At 40.2% G+C, this 14,015-nt stretch overlaps 1 protein-coding gene across 2 annotated transcripts in view; it reads right to left on the bottom strand.

Annotated features, from left to right (window-relative positions):
• pou6f2 (POU class 6 homeobox 2) overlaps positions 1-14,015 on the bottom strand; it is a 559,448-nt gene that overhangs the window by 38,608 nt on the left and 506,825 nt on the right. For both annotated transcript variants that reach the window (XM_072571171.1, XM_072571172.1), the window contains exons 8-9: positions 11,173-11,344; positions 3,114-3,282 (exon numbers count right to left, since the gene is read on the bottom strand). In XM_072571171.1, coding sequence (XP_072427272.1) covers positions 3,114-3,282; positions 11,173-11,344 — 341 coding nt within the window. The remainder of the gene's footprint in view (positions 1-3,113; positions 3,283-11,172; positions 11,345-14,015) is intronic.

Here is a 14,015-nt window from a genome sequence, read left to right on the forward strand (position 1 = left end):
CTGGAGGTGAGTCCTGGAGAAGCATGTGGGCTACAGTCCTGGAGTGGTGCTTCCCAGAGCAGCGTGCAGGCAGCAGGTCCTGGGTGGAGACTGACACGAGGGAGGCAGTCCTAGAACTTACCTTGGAGCAGCTGAGTGCCAGGATAGAGCGGACTGGAAGCTTGGAGTGGAGCAGGGATGGCTGTTGGACTGGGATCTGGTGCGGGCGATCAGACCACGAGTAGAGGCCCTGCATTGAGCTGCCTCATTGTAATTCTATTTGACAATTTTTTTACCTGACTGTAATGTCAATCTTTTAATGATATTTTATTTCTAACTTATTTTTTAAACTCTGTAAAGTAATGCAACTACTTTTTATTCCTCTTTTGTATCCAAGATTTGTCTCTAGGTATTTGGACCTAATATGGTGCCGCAAGAGGCAGATATTGTAAAAGCTTTTCACTGTATTTCTACACTGAAGTACACTTTACAATAAAGGATATTCTATACTCTACTATAACATTCCCAACACTTGCTTAATTGTGTCCGCACATATTATGCAATCAAACACAACTCTATAGTGTAGTATCTAAGAGCTGTCTTTTCAAATGCTCATTCATGTTTGAGTGTCTTCTGCCAAATTGCTATCATAGCAATGTGATCAATTATTATATCATAATGTCCATTAATATCATTATACCACAAAGCCAGAAAACATATCCACAGAAAGAGGGAATAAATTCATCTCCCTTTGAGACCATATGACCATAATAAATAGGAACAGGAGTAGGCCCCTTGAGCTTTATCCACTATTCAACAGGACCATGGCTGATCTGACATTCCTCGTGTCCACTTTCCTGCTTTTTCACCATAACCTTTTCCCATATAGATCACGAATCTATCTATCTCAGCCTTAAATATGCACAAGGACACTGCCCTCAGTTCTCTCTGTGGCAAAGAGTTCCAAAGACTCACAAGCCACTGAGAAAAATTCTTCTTTATCTCAATTGGTGTCCATTAACTTTAAGACAATGCCCACCTGCACTGTCCCTTGAGGAGAAACATCCTTTCATCATTTACCCTGTGAAGCCCCCTAAGAATCCTATGCATTTCAATGAGATCACCTCCCATTCTTCTAAATCCTAATGAGGAAAGTTCCAACCTGTTTAGAATACTTTAGAATTCATCATAAAACAACAGGAGCATTACTTTGCATCTTGCTGCATTTAAAATTCTGGGTATGATTTATGGTGAATTGGCATTATAAGAGTAGAAGGAGGGGAAGAAGTGGGTACTGCAGATGTTGGAGATTAGAGTCAAGATTAGAGTGGTGCTGGAAAACCACAGCGGGCCAGGCAGCATCCGAGGAACAGGAAAGCCCTTCCTGATGAAGATTAGAGTGGTGCTGGAAAAGCACAGCACATAAGGCAGCATCCGAGGAGCAGGAAAATCGACGTTTCGGGTGAAAGCCCTTCCTGATGAAAGGCTTTTGCCCGAAACGTCGATTTTCCTGATCCTCAGATGCTGCCTGACGTGCTGTGCTTTTCCAGCACCACTCTAATCTTGACTACAAGGAGGGGAGGCCAATGATGAGATATGTTCAGGTGCAGGGATCAAAAAGTGGACTAAAAGATTGAGAAGATTTGATTGTGTTGTGGTTATGTATGAAATTTACATCTCTTCACCCATTTTATTGATTTGCTTTCGGTTATATATCTCCCTTTGTGCAAATATGAAAGGACATTGAGGTTCTCTTTTGTTATACACTTTCTAATCAGTCAGGGCCATTGACATTCCCAATATTTACAGTGATTTCCCTTTCTCTAGCTAAAACTGGAAAAAGGAAACATCTTGGACTTTTATGTCAGTGTCAAAGTATTCATTTCCTCTTGAAATTCTGCACACTTAGGATGACTCACAAATTTTTGTCACCTTTGTAGATTTCAGAATGATATTTTGACCAGTTGAGGATGACAGATGTCTAGCGATTTTGTTACTAGATTCGTAATCCAGCAGTTTGCACTTAGGATCATAAGAACCTAAGTTCAAATCTCAAAGAAAAATCTTACCTTATTGTGGTGCAGAAAGAGAAGAATGCACATCCTAGCTCCACATTCAACCTCTGGGCTACTGCTGGTCACCACTTACCCCACCCCACTCTGAATTTCCTCTGCCCTCTGCCTTCTCCACAATTAGCAAGTTATCTCTGAGCCTCTGAATGATACCTGCATTCTTCCTTGTTCTATAACTATAATGTTATATCATCTATGATCATTTATGTAATTATTTGGATCTGAATATAGGAGGTATGATTAATAAGTTTGCAGAAGATGCGAAAATGTGTAGTGTGGTGGAGAGTGAAGAAAACTATCTCAGATCTCACTGGCTATTGGAAAGATGTTGTTAAACTTGAAAGGGTTCAGACAAAATTTACAAGGATGTTGCCGGGGTCGGACAGTATGATGTATTGGGAGGGGCTGAATATGCTGGGGTTATTTTCCCTGAGTAATCAGAAGCTGAGGGGTAACCTTATAAATGTATATAAAATCATGAGGGGCATGGATAGGGGAATAACCAAAGGTTTTTTCCCAGGGTAGGTCATAGGTTTAACGCGGAAGGGGAAAGAATTAATAGGGACCTGCGGGGCAACCTTTTCATGCAGAGGGTGGTGCATTTATGGATTGAGTTGCCAGAGGAAGTGGTGGAGATTGGTACAATTACAATATTTAAAAGGCATCTGGATGGGTATATGAATAGGAAGGGTTTAGAGGGATATGGGCCAAATGCTGGCAAATAGGATGACATTAATTGAGTATATCTGGTTGTCATGGATGAATTGAACTGGACTCTATAACAAATAGGCTGATGGACTTCTTTGACCAAATCATGTTGCAATCATTTTTCTAGATCATTCACTTTAATCGTAGAGAGTGGAACTTCTTAAGCTTTAGTCATTCCAATAAACTGATAAAAAGATCAGATTTTTAAAAGAGATATATAATCAGAATGCAGCTTTTCATTTGATTTTTTAAAATTGCTCACAGTAGAAGTAACAGAAGGCGCAGTTAAACATGACTTGACACACTCACCAAGCATACTGGTCACATTCCAAAAGTCACAAAGTACTTAGCTACCTGCAGATTGCAGATTGGCTGTATGCTGGTCCCTCAGTGGCACTTAAGGCCTGTCCAACCTGTGTCTGTGTCAGACCAAGAGATAGACGCCGGATTTTAAATGCTTTTGCAAACTCACGAATTTCTTCAAGGTTTACTCCATCAACCTCACTGGCTGCTGTTTGTGGATCTGTAGTAAGCAAAATAACAGGGCATGTCATGATTTAAAGTAGGATGAATATGTAGAGAAACACATGCAGACATATAAAAGCACAGGTATGCATGCACAAACACAGGTAGAAATGTACACACTGACATGCACACATACAGAGGGGCCCATATAACTGCTGTCTCTGACCATTTTACATCCCACCCAATGTTCTTTTTCTTCACTGCTTGCAGGGAACAGTTCAAAGACAGACAGCACACATGCACAAAGGCACAAACACTCATGTATATACCACTGTACACATACACAAACACACACTTACACAAAAGCATGCACAAACAACCAACCACACACACACACACACACACACACACACACATGTGGACAGACACATCCACATGCCTGTAAAAATAGCCAGTGAGCCGAAAGGTGGATTAAGCTGTAAGTGCATACAGCTGTATGTCATACTTACTGCCCAGTATTACTTTGATCATCCACTATAATTTGAAAGGGAGCACTAATGAAATAAGTGCTGACTAAACTACGCACTGTTTAGATAAGGACTTGCGGAGATGTTGACCTATCAGGAATGAGCTATATTACATGCATAGCGATAGCATTGTAACACTTCAAATACTTCAAGCACCCCAGAACAACCGTACAGTTTTTTTGTGAGAAAACTTAACTCTGAAATGATTGTGAATAACAAGACGTGCAATAGAAGTGAGCACAGAACATCTGTGGCAAAACTGGGACAGTTAGAAAAAGGGCAAAGAATCAGTAACTATGAAGAAATAGACATGATTTGGAGGTGATGGTGTTGGACTGGGGTGTACAAAGTTAAAAATCACACAATACTAGGTTATCTTCCAACAGGTTGACAACCACCTGATGAAGGAGCAGGGCTCTGAAAGCTAGTGCTTCCAAATGAACCTGTTGGATGATAACTTGGTGTTGTGTGTTGTATGAAGAAATAGGATAGTGAAAGCAGGTTTTGTGGCAAATGGAATGCTGAGAGCCTACAGTAGAGAGATGAAGAACATCTGAACAAATGGTTACAACATTAGAAACCAGCTGAGCAACAGAAAAAACATGAACAGACACTCTGCAGGTCAGACTGCATCAGCCCTTCTCATAGGTTCAACACTTTGCTCTACACATGTTCCCTGATCTTCTGACTTTCCCCATCGCCCGCTTATTTTTCTCCCCGAGTCAGATTTTCAGCATCTATAGCATTTTGCTTTCCATTCATTTGATTGTGCTGTGAGTCAGAGTGGTCTTTGCACATTCACTTGAGTATGACCAAAAGTGACAGCTTCTCCAGTCAAACCACTTGTGGGAAATTGTATCCAAAGTAACTTGGAAAATGTTTAGTCAGTCAGGTGAAAAACATTGAATGTGCATGGGCACAGTACTCCAAGATATTCACAGATTAAATCATGATCAAAAAGCTGATGATCCTGAATATTAACCCCCATTTTGGTGAGGCTACATCATTGGTATGGTTTATTGAGCTGCGTGAGTAGCTGGTGTTGTGGAGGGTGAGGCAGGTCATGTGAAGATGCATTCACTGGTGTTGACCACACTGTGCGATGCTGCTGCCAGGTTCTTGGGTTCATACTCTGGAAGGTGACCTTTCTGGTTGCCTGTTCTCAATTTTTTCTGAGGGTGGTACCTGAAGGCTTCCTCATCCTCTGTGGGACCATATAACATCTACCCACCCAACCCATCAATAATTCCAGTGTCACATTGATCATTATGAACACTGATGTTCAGGAACTCAGAATGCAGACTATTGTTCTGCAGCCTCCTTTTAAGGAAATCAGGCTGGTTGTACCTGTCAGGCTGCCAGCACAACTGTTCCTGGCTTCCCTCACCCCATCGCTGTACTCAAACAGTAGGCCTTTGAGGCACAACAGCTAATACCACATTCATTCGGATAAGGTGGAAACATGAAGTTTGCATCTTGACCATCTTCATCTGAATGGGCAAACTTTGTGCCCAACAAATGGGTCTATCAAAATCTAGCTAACAGAAATCTTGAAAGGTTCTACATCTGCAGGAGACAGACTGAGAGAAGAGGGGTTTGAAAATAAAAATCAAAATTTTCAAATTAAGACGACAGTGAACTGGGACACAAGGTTGTTCAGTTAGGACTGGGGTGAAACTTTAATGAGTCAAGGGACTTGATAGAACACAATTAACAGAGTTTTGGAGGATCTTCATTCTAATGGGAGGTGAAAGTTTGGAGGCTGATCAACCTGTAGACAACAAAAACATGGATATGACCTACTGTAAAAGGTAATCTGAGGCATATGAGGAGATGCACAGAAACCTATTTAGCAAGGTCAAGGCCCTATTCATTGCAGCATATTCACAGCAATGCTTGATATTATGCACTTTTCATATGTACTCTAGCTAGAGTTGATGGCATGAAAACCACAACTTTGAAGCTCATGTAGACAACAATTGCTCACACACTGTCATCAAACATTGCAGTGAAACCAGGGAAGCAGGAATATGAAGTGGGTTAAGATGTTTCAAACTGACTCATTTAAATTTTAAAATACATTTACGCATTTTTTAAGAAAGGGATCTTATCATCGTTAGCATGGCCAGAATTCATTGCCTCTCCCTAACTGCCCTTAACTTACATGGCCATTTCAAAGGTCAGTTGAGAGTCAACCTGGTGTGTATGTGGAATCACATGTAGCCCAGACCAGGTAAGGATAGCAGATTTTCTTCCCACTTAGGCACCAAACATAATGGGTTTTTTTCTTAAGATAAGTGACAATAATCTCTTGGTCATAAGCTATCATCTCCAGATTTATGCATTGAAATTAAATTCCACCAGCTGCCATGGTGAGATTTGAACCGATGTTCTCAGAGCAGTAGACTTGGTCTCTGGATTACGAGTCCAGTGACATGACCACCAAGTGATCAAGGTTGAGGGTCGGGCAAGTCCAGATAGGATTAAAGTTAAAATGTTAACATTAGGAAGTAGAAGGCAAAGGCATATCAGGACAAAATTGAGTCAAGAGATGACAGGGCAATTAGACAGGGTAGTAACACAAGAACTTGTTCTGATCATAGCACTTGAATGACCAACATTCCAATCACGTAATCAGCTGTACATGGACAGCATGTTCCATTTGCATTATATCAATTTTGAAGTGATTAACATTAGCCATCTAACGAATAAGGCTCTATTTCAGAAGGTGGAGAAGTAGACCCTCTGGGGTTGCATTAACATTTTAATGTATGGGTTTAACTTATATGTTAGTTAGCTATAAGTAATATTACTATAGCAAAACTGCTCAATATCCAGGATAGTAACTGTATTCTAAAGTTTACCTCAATAACAAGGTGTTTGTATTGAAACATCAATAAGCAATTGGACCAAACAAGTAGACATTTTGTTTAAACTGCTGGGTTACATTTATCAAAGAACTTGTTGGAAATAAAAAGTAATAAATGGGCAAATTAGCAATATTACTGACTTTTCTCTTTTATATAATCTCATTTCTATTGGCTTCTGTTACGTCTTACTTTCACATGGAATCCTTTCTAATTGTGGTTTCTGACTTGGCCTTTCTCCAGCTCTCCAGTCTAGGTCCTTAGGGCATGGTAAAAGTCAGAAGAACATTAAACAGCCTGCGTATATAATAAGCATGACGGACAATGGACAGAGTGGATAACAGGTGGGATGCAAAATAGCAGGAATATATAATTGGAGAGGTGGAAAGAAAAGGGTGGACAACAAATGAGGTTGATCATGTGTGGGAGTATAACAAAAGGGTCAGGGTGAAATAGATGAAAAACAGGTAGATATATAATGGTATCAGACATACATTGCAATCACAAAAAAAATGACCAGATTGTTTGTGGTATTGATAAAAAAGATAAATATTTGCTATGACATCAGTGGAACTCTATTTTGGTCCAACTGAGAAGGCAGATAATGTCTTAGTTTTAAATCTCCTCCAAGTGACAATACTTCTGACGGTGCAACAGTCTCTCAGAAGTGTGCTTAAGTGTTAGTCTGGTTTATGTTCTCAGCTCTCTGGAGTGGAAATGAGCTTCTACTCAGACACATCAGTGTAACCAAGAATTTCTAAAAATAATTGATTAAATTTAGTTGGATTTAGGATAGTTATGAGAAAGGACGCTGATAAACTGTGAAGAAAAGCTATTTCTACTAAGTTGAGACATAATTTAAGCTAATGCAGACTTGAGACAACTAGTTGGAAGTAAACAAGTGCTGATTAGTAGCAGGCGTTCATGCAAGAGGTGGAAAGGGTTCAGAGCAAGTGTGTTCATGAAAGAAAGAGTGGAACTAACAAATCCAGAGCTTCATTGATCTCAAGGTACTTAAAGGAGAGGATAAAGAAAAATGAAAGGAAGCTTATGACACGGGAAGGGCCCATTACTGCAGAAAATGTGGAGGAGTATGGAAGTGAAGAGTACATGAAAAGGTATTGCCAAATAGAATCAAGGAAAACTCAGTTATTTATAAACACAGAAAAAACAAAGACAGACTTGGGCCTATTAGGAATTTTAACAATTGTCTGCATGCTAAGACAAATGATATGGACATGGTTCTTGATGAATACTTTGCACTGGGTTTCAGAGGTAAAGGTACAAACATTGCGATTGGGAGGAGAATTACATATTTGATGAAATTAATACTGTCAGAAAGGATTCTTCTATCTTATTCATTCATGGATTTAGGTGTTATTTTCTAGACCAGCATTCCAACCCTGATTACCTTCAGGAAGGTAATTATGAGTTGCCTTCTTGAAGCTACAGTCTTTGAGTGTATGTACACCCTACAGTGCAGTTAGGAAAGGAGTTCCAGGATGTGGGGGCTTTAACATTTTGGAAGTGGATCTATTTCCAAGCCCAGATGAACTCTTTTCTAGACCATTAAGCAAAGGCAGAATCTTCTCTGCCTGATGGCACAGCATTGAATGGACAGAATATAAAGAATGACAAATAACAGTTTAATCAGAACAAATTAGAACATAGAAGGAAGCTAGATAGAAATATAAAAAACAGAAAGCAACAGTTTCTATAGACACCAAATAAAGCAAAAGAGTAAGTAAAGTGAGCACTTGTCTGCTGGAGGGTGTCAGAAACGGTAGATAATAAAGAAAAAGAAGCTGTGATAAATTGAAAAGGTGGTTTTTGACTTCGTTATAGAGGATACACAAAAAATCCCATTAATTGCTGTTAATCAGGAGGTTAAAGGAAATGAAAAACCTTACAAAATTACAATCACTAGGGAATCTGTCTTGATGAGGTAGATGAAGAAAGAATGTTTCCTCTCATGGGTAAGTCTAGAACTGAGGCACACTGTTTTAAAATTAGAGAGTGCCTTTTTCAAACAAGGATGAGGAAAAATATTGCTTCTCAGAGAATTGTAGAACTCTCTGCCTCAGAATACAGTGACTTCAGGGTCATGGAACATTTTAAAGGTGAAACTGGATTGATTCAAAGTTAGGCAAGAAAATCAAAGACTCTTTGAGTAGATGGAAATGTAGAATCCAAAACACAAACAAATCAGACATGAACTTATTGAATTGCAATGCAGGCTTGACAGACCAAAAGACCCACTTCTGCTCCCAGTTCATGTGTTCATATGTTAGCTCATGTACACCATTATTTTAAAATGGAGAAAGGAATATGCCAAGTAATTACAGGTCAGTCACCTAACTTTGGTGAAGAAAAAACGATTTTAAAAATTTGACTGTAAGGAAAAAAACTTAATTTAGAAAGTAATGAATTAATCAAAGGCTGTCAATATGGATTTGTTAAGGAAAGAGGATTTAATTTTTTGGGAAGATAACATGGACAGTTGGTGGTAGTGGATATGCTATAGATTTTATTAAGGCTTTTGATAATGTCATGAGGATTCAATCTGAAGTGGCAAGGTCAATTCAAAAGTGGAAGGAAACAAAAGATAATAGATGACTGGAAAGCTGTTTTCACTGGGGTTCTGCACAAAGCTATGACTTTTTGTGATATATTCCAATGATGTGGAATTGAATATAAAGGGTAAAAGTTTGCAGATAATATAAAGATAGGCGGTGTAGTTAATAATGAATAAGAGAACTTCAGGTTGCAGCAAGATATCAATGGATTATCAGCTTGGCAGAACAACAGCAGATAGAATTCAAGCCCGAAAACTGTGCAGTAATGCATTTGGGGAAGGCTAACATGGCAAAGTAATACCTAATAAATTTTAGGATGCCAAGAAGAACATAGACCTTGCATAGACATCATGTTCACCGAATATGGCTGAAAATACAGATAACATGGTCAAGAAAGCATATAAGATACTTGCCTTCATTAGCCTGACATTGAATATAAGAGTTGGAAAGTTATTGCGGAATTGTACTAAACACTGGTTAAACAGCAGGTGGAGTACTGAGTGCAATCCTGGTCACTGCACAATAGGAAAGTTGTGTCAATACTAGAGAGGTTGCAGATGACATTTACTAGGATTTTGTCTAAACTGGTGAACCTTGGCAAGGAAAGATTAGGCAGAGAAACACTTTTTTCTTTGGAATAAAGGAAGCTAATGCGAGATCTATTTGAAGTTTAAAATTAGTCAGTAATGTAAGATTATGAGGTTAAAATGAATGAAGGTTCTATACCTCTGAGTTGAACAGTCCACAACCAAGTGGTTAGAATAAGATGTAGGATGTTTATAAGGGATTCAAGCGGAAACATTTTCACCTAAAATATTGCAGCGAATTGACATTCAGGTCACTGCCTGAAAGGATAGTTGGGGCAAAGGCTCTCAACATTTAAGAAGTATTTGGATATGCATTTGAGGCAGTAACCAAAAGCTGAAGAGTGGGATTAGACTGGATGGATGATTTGTTGGCCAGCACAGATATGACGTCTTAAGTGGCCTCATTCCTTGCTGTAAATTTTAGGTAAGCCTCAAAATTGGCAAGTGCCTTTCTTATCTAAATTGAGGTCCTTCCATTTCGTGGCCATTGGAGGCACCAGACATCGGAGGAGCATAACCGACATCCCATTGTGGATTACTCAAAATAAAAGAGCAAAAAGGCTCAATATTGTCTGTCAATGAGACAGGTGAGCTCTTTTTGCGTAATGTTTCTAAGAGATGAGGAGCAAATTTGGGTGAATGGGGTTGCAGAATGATCAGCCATATCCTAATAGGCTACCATCTCCTAATTGTAGAGCAAGCTCAAAGGGCTGAATGGTTTATCCTTGATTCTATGTTGTTGATATCACATGGAGCACAATTCCTAGCAGAGAATTGATACTATTATGCAGTAGAAGTCTTGGAGAAAATTGGCTAAAGATCAGTGAAAACAGCTGTTTCCAAAGATGTGGTAGAGTGAGATTGGCACCAGGGCTATTGAAGTCATATCCGCTTATGTCCAGGCTAGATGTTATTGAGACTTAAACTCCCATTTGTCACTCACAATGTGGCTATGGACTGTCATCAAAACGTGGCATTTGTTTATGGAATCACAGAGGTCTCAGTACAAGAGGGAAGCTTTTTAGCCCACTGTCCCTGAGTGAGTGCTAGTTCTTCAACTGGAACTGTTTGCTCTACTTCCATTGCCCTGTTTTTCCCATTTCCCTGTTTTCCCCAGTATTCCTTTGTAAGTTCCCTTCAAAGACTTGTTCAGTTTTCCTTTTTTATAACAATGTCATGATCATACACTGTTTCAATAGCTAAGATATACATTCTAAGAATTGTGCGATGCCTTCTAAATTTCTCTCTTTGGGCAGATGTTATGACTTGGATTTTTTTTTAGCAAAATTATAAATCAGTATGGTTGTGCCAGTTTTGATAGACAAATTACATTGCTTGTCTGAGGATGAATTGCTGAACAACAAACAGCATAGTGTGGCGCCCCAACTTACTGCTGACTAACTGTCCAACGCTCAGAGCTGAAGAAGAACAGGATGAAGAGGAGGAGGAAGAGGCTTGACGCACTGGGCTTTGTGCAAGAGAGGCCTGCCCATGTGCCATGTGCAGAAGGTTAGCCTGGGACACTGGCTGGCCTACCTGCGGATGCTGCTGCTGCTGCTGCTGCTGTGGCGAAAGCAGAAGACATAAACATACACTAAAGGTTAGATTACACCGAGATCGAGGCAGAAGAAAAGTCAGTTATGTCATTTCACACAAGATCTGCGCATATGATAGAGGATAGGTTTCGTTTTGGCTTTATAGTTAAAAATTAGATTCACGGTGAAGATGAGCAGAAATAAAGTTGTGTCTATACTCAGTGTTAAATGAATGAATGAATTGAATTTATTGTCACGTGTACCGAGGCACAGTGAGAAAAGCTTTGTGAAAAGAGTAAGGTTAGTGACATTTTCACAGCTTATATTCAAAATTATGTGTGAATAGATAAATAAACGTTCCAGTTCTGATCAGGTGATTCTCATTCATTTAAATTACCATCATTGATTCACTTTCATATTGGCAAGTTATTCTCGTTGTAGAATTCACCTTGGTGGATGTGCAAAATACTGGGAATGGATCAGTTGCTCATTAATCTTCCGTTCATTCAGTACAGCAAGTGAATAATCTGTTAAAGTTCATAAAACAATCACCAAATTTGAATTGCCTCCACTTGGTCCATAAAAACAATCAATGTGGGGAGAGGAATTGACAGGCTAGTGCTCCTGATATAGAACCTCACTAAAATTGAAAAGCTTTGGAATAGGTGGAATGACCACTTTGCCTGATCGTTCCATCTGTCTGCCCTATCAAGAGTGGGTCAATTTGCCATTCTTGCTGAGGGAGAGTTAGCCTATCATCCCATCAAGGGAGAATCATCTGGCCCTCCACCGTATGAAAGTCTGCTCTCCTGGCAGGCAAGAGTTAGTCTGTATTTCTATTGAATAGAGCAGCGTTTAGTTAGAGGGAATGAAGGTATTTTAGTAGCAGTCCTGCTGCAACTCCCTACTCAATGCTATCGTTCAAAAATTGACTCGAAGAATGGATAAGAGGGATACAGGTGGTGGGTCTTGGCATAGGACTCTAGCAGGGATGGTCTTTAGGTAGCAGGCTCAGTGCAAAGTAAGGTTATGTCTATTGTCTCAGTAATTGCAGCTCACTCTGCCTTTCCACTGAATGAGACTGTCTGTATTTATTGTCTGAAAACACAAACAAGCTGTTGGTGGTGGGCCCTTGTGGTGCAGTGGTAGTGCCCCTACCTCTGAGCCAGGCAACCCAGGTTCAAGACCCATCTGGTCCTGAAGCATGTAATAACATCACAGAATAGGTTGGTTAAAAATATTTATAATCAAGCAGTGGGTACCCCTAGCACTGCTCCCAGTTCCATTTCTGGGCAGCACATTGGCTCAGTGGTTAGCACTGCTGCCTCACAGGGACCCAGGTTTGATTCTAGTCTCGAATGACTGCCTATGTGGAGTTTGCACATTCTCCCCATGTCTGCGTGTGTTTCCTCCAGGTGCTCCAGTTTCCTCCCACAATCCAGAGATGTGCAGGTCAGGTGGATTGGCTGTGCTAAGTTGCCCATTGTGATCAGAGATGTGGAGTCAAGGGTAAATATAGGGTGGGGGAATGGGTCGGGTGGGTTACTCTTCAGATGGTTGGTGTGGACTTGTTGGGTCAGTTTCCACACTGTAGGGATTCTAATTCTGAAGATGGAGGACTTTAAAAGATAAGGAATTGCTAAGAGCAGATACAAAGTTAAGCTTTTCATCTGTACTCATCAGGACTGACATACAAGAAATTAACTTGTAAAGGGAATGCCAATATATACAGCATGACAGGAGGCTTGCATCATTGTTGGCATGGAGATGCAGCAGGAACTGTTATCTATCAAACTTATTTTTCTAAAAAAACTCAAACTAGGCATTGCTATGGATGGATGAGGCCATAAAGTGATTGAAAACAAGGATGCAACTGAGAAGTTGCGTTGATCACTGAGCAGACAGGAGAAGATGATGCTACTTAGCTTCTGAGGAAGAACCACTTGACCTGAAACGTTAATTCTGATTTCTCTCCACAGACGCTGCCAGACTTGCTGAGCTTCTCCAGCAATTCTGATTTTCTTTGTGCTGGACTTAAATTCAAGTTAGGACACAGACACCTCAGTTTTGAATGATCTTACATTTATGGAGTAGAATCTGGGAGGCTGGCCAGGAGGGTATAGGAATAGTTAAGTCTGAAGTTAACAAAGGCATTAATGTGAGTCAGCACATCAGCTGAGGTGGTGGGGTGGAATTGGGTGATATTTCAACATTGAAAATAAATAGTCTTAGTGATGACACCATTACCTGGTTAGGAATCCATTATGGAATCACACACACGACCAGGATTTCAAATAATCTGTTTCTGTCTCAGGCAGTTGACAAGAGGAGGGGATGGTGAAGAAAAAGAGATGGCAGTAACTCTGACATATGGCTACCCAGTTTCACCCACTTTCTCCTCTATCATATATCCCAAGATGAAGAAAATCCACCTTTTCCTAGATTTAATACCCATAAGGGGGTGACATAGTGACTCAGTGGTTAGCACTGCTGCCTCACAGCACCAGGGACCCGGCTTTGATTCCAGCCTTAGGCGACTGCCTGTGTGGAGTTTGCACATTCTCCCCGTGTCTGCGTGGGTTTCCTCCAGGTGCTCCGGTTTCCTCCCACAATCCAAAGATGTGCAGATCAGGTGAATTGGCCATGCTAAATTGCCTGTAATGTTAGTTGCATTAGTCAGGGATAAATATAGAGTAGGG

Source organism: Chiloscyllium punctatum, chromosome 5, assembly GCF_047496795.1.
Source record: "Chiloscyllium punctatum isolate Juve2018m chromosome 5, sChiPun1.3, whole genome shotgun sequence".
Taxonomy (NCBI): Eukaryota; Metazoa; Chordata; class Chondrichthyes; order Orectolobiformes; family Hemiscylliidae; genus Chiloscyllium; species Chiloscyllium punctatum.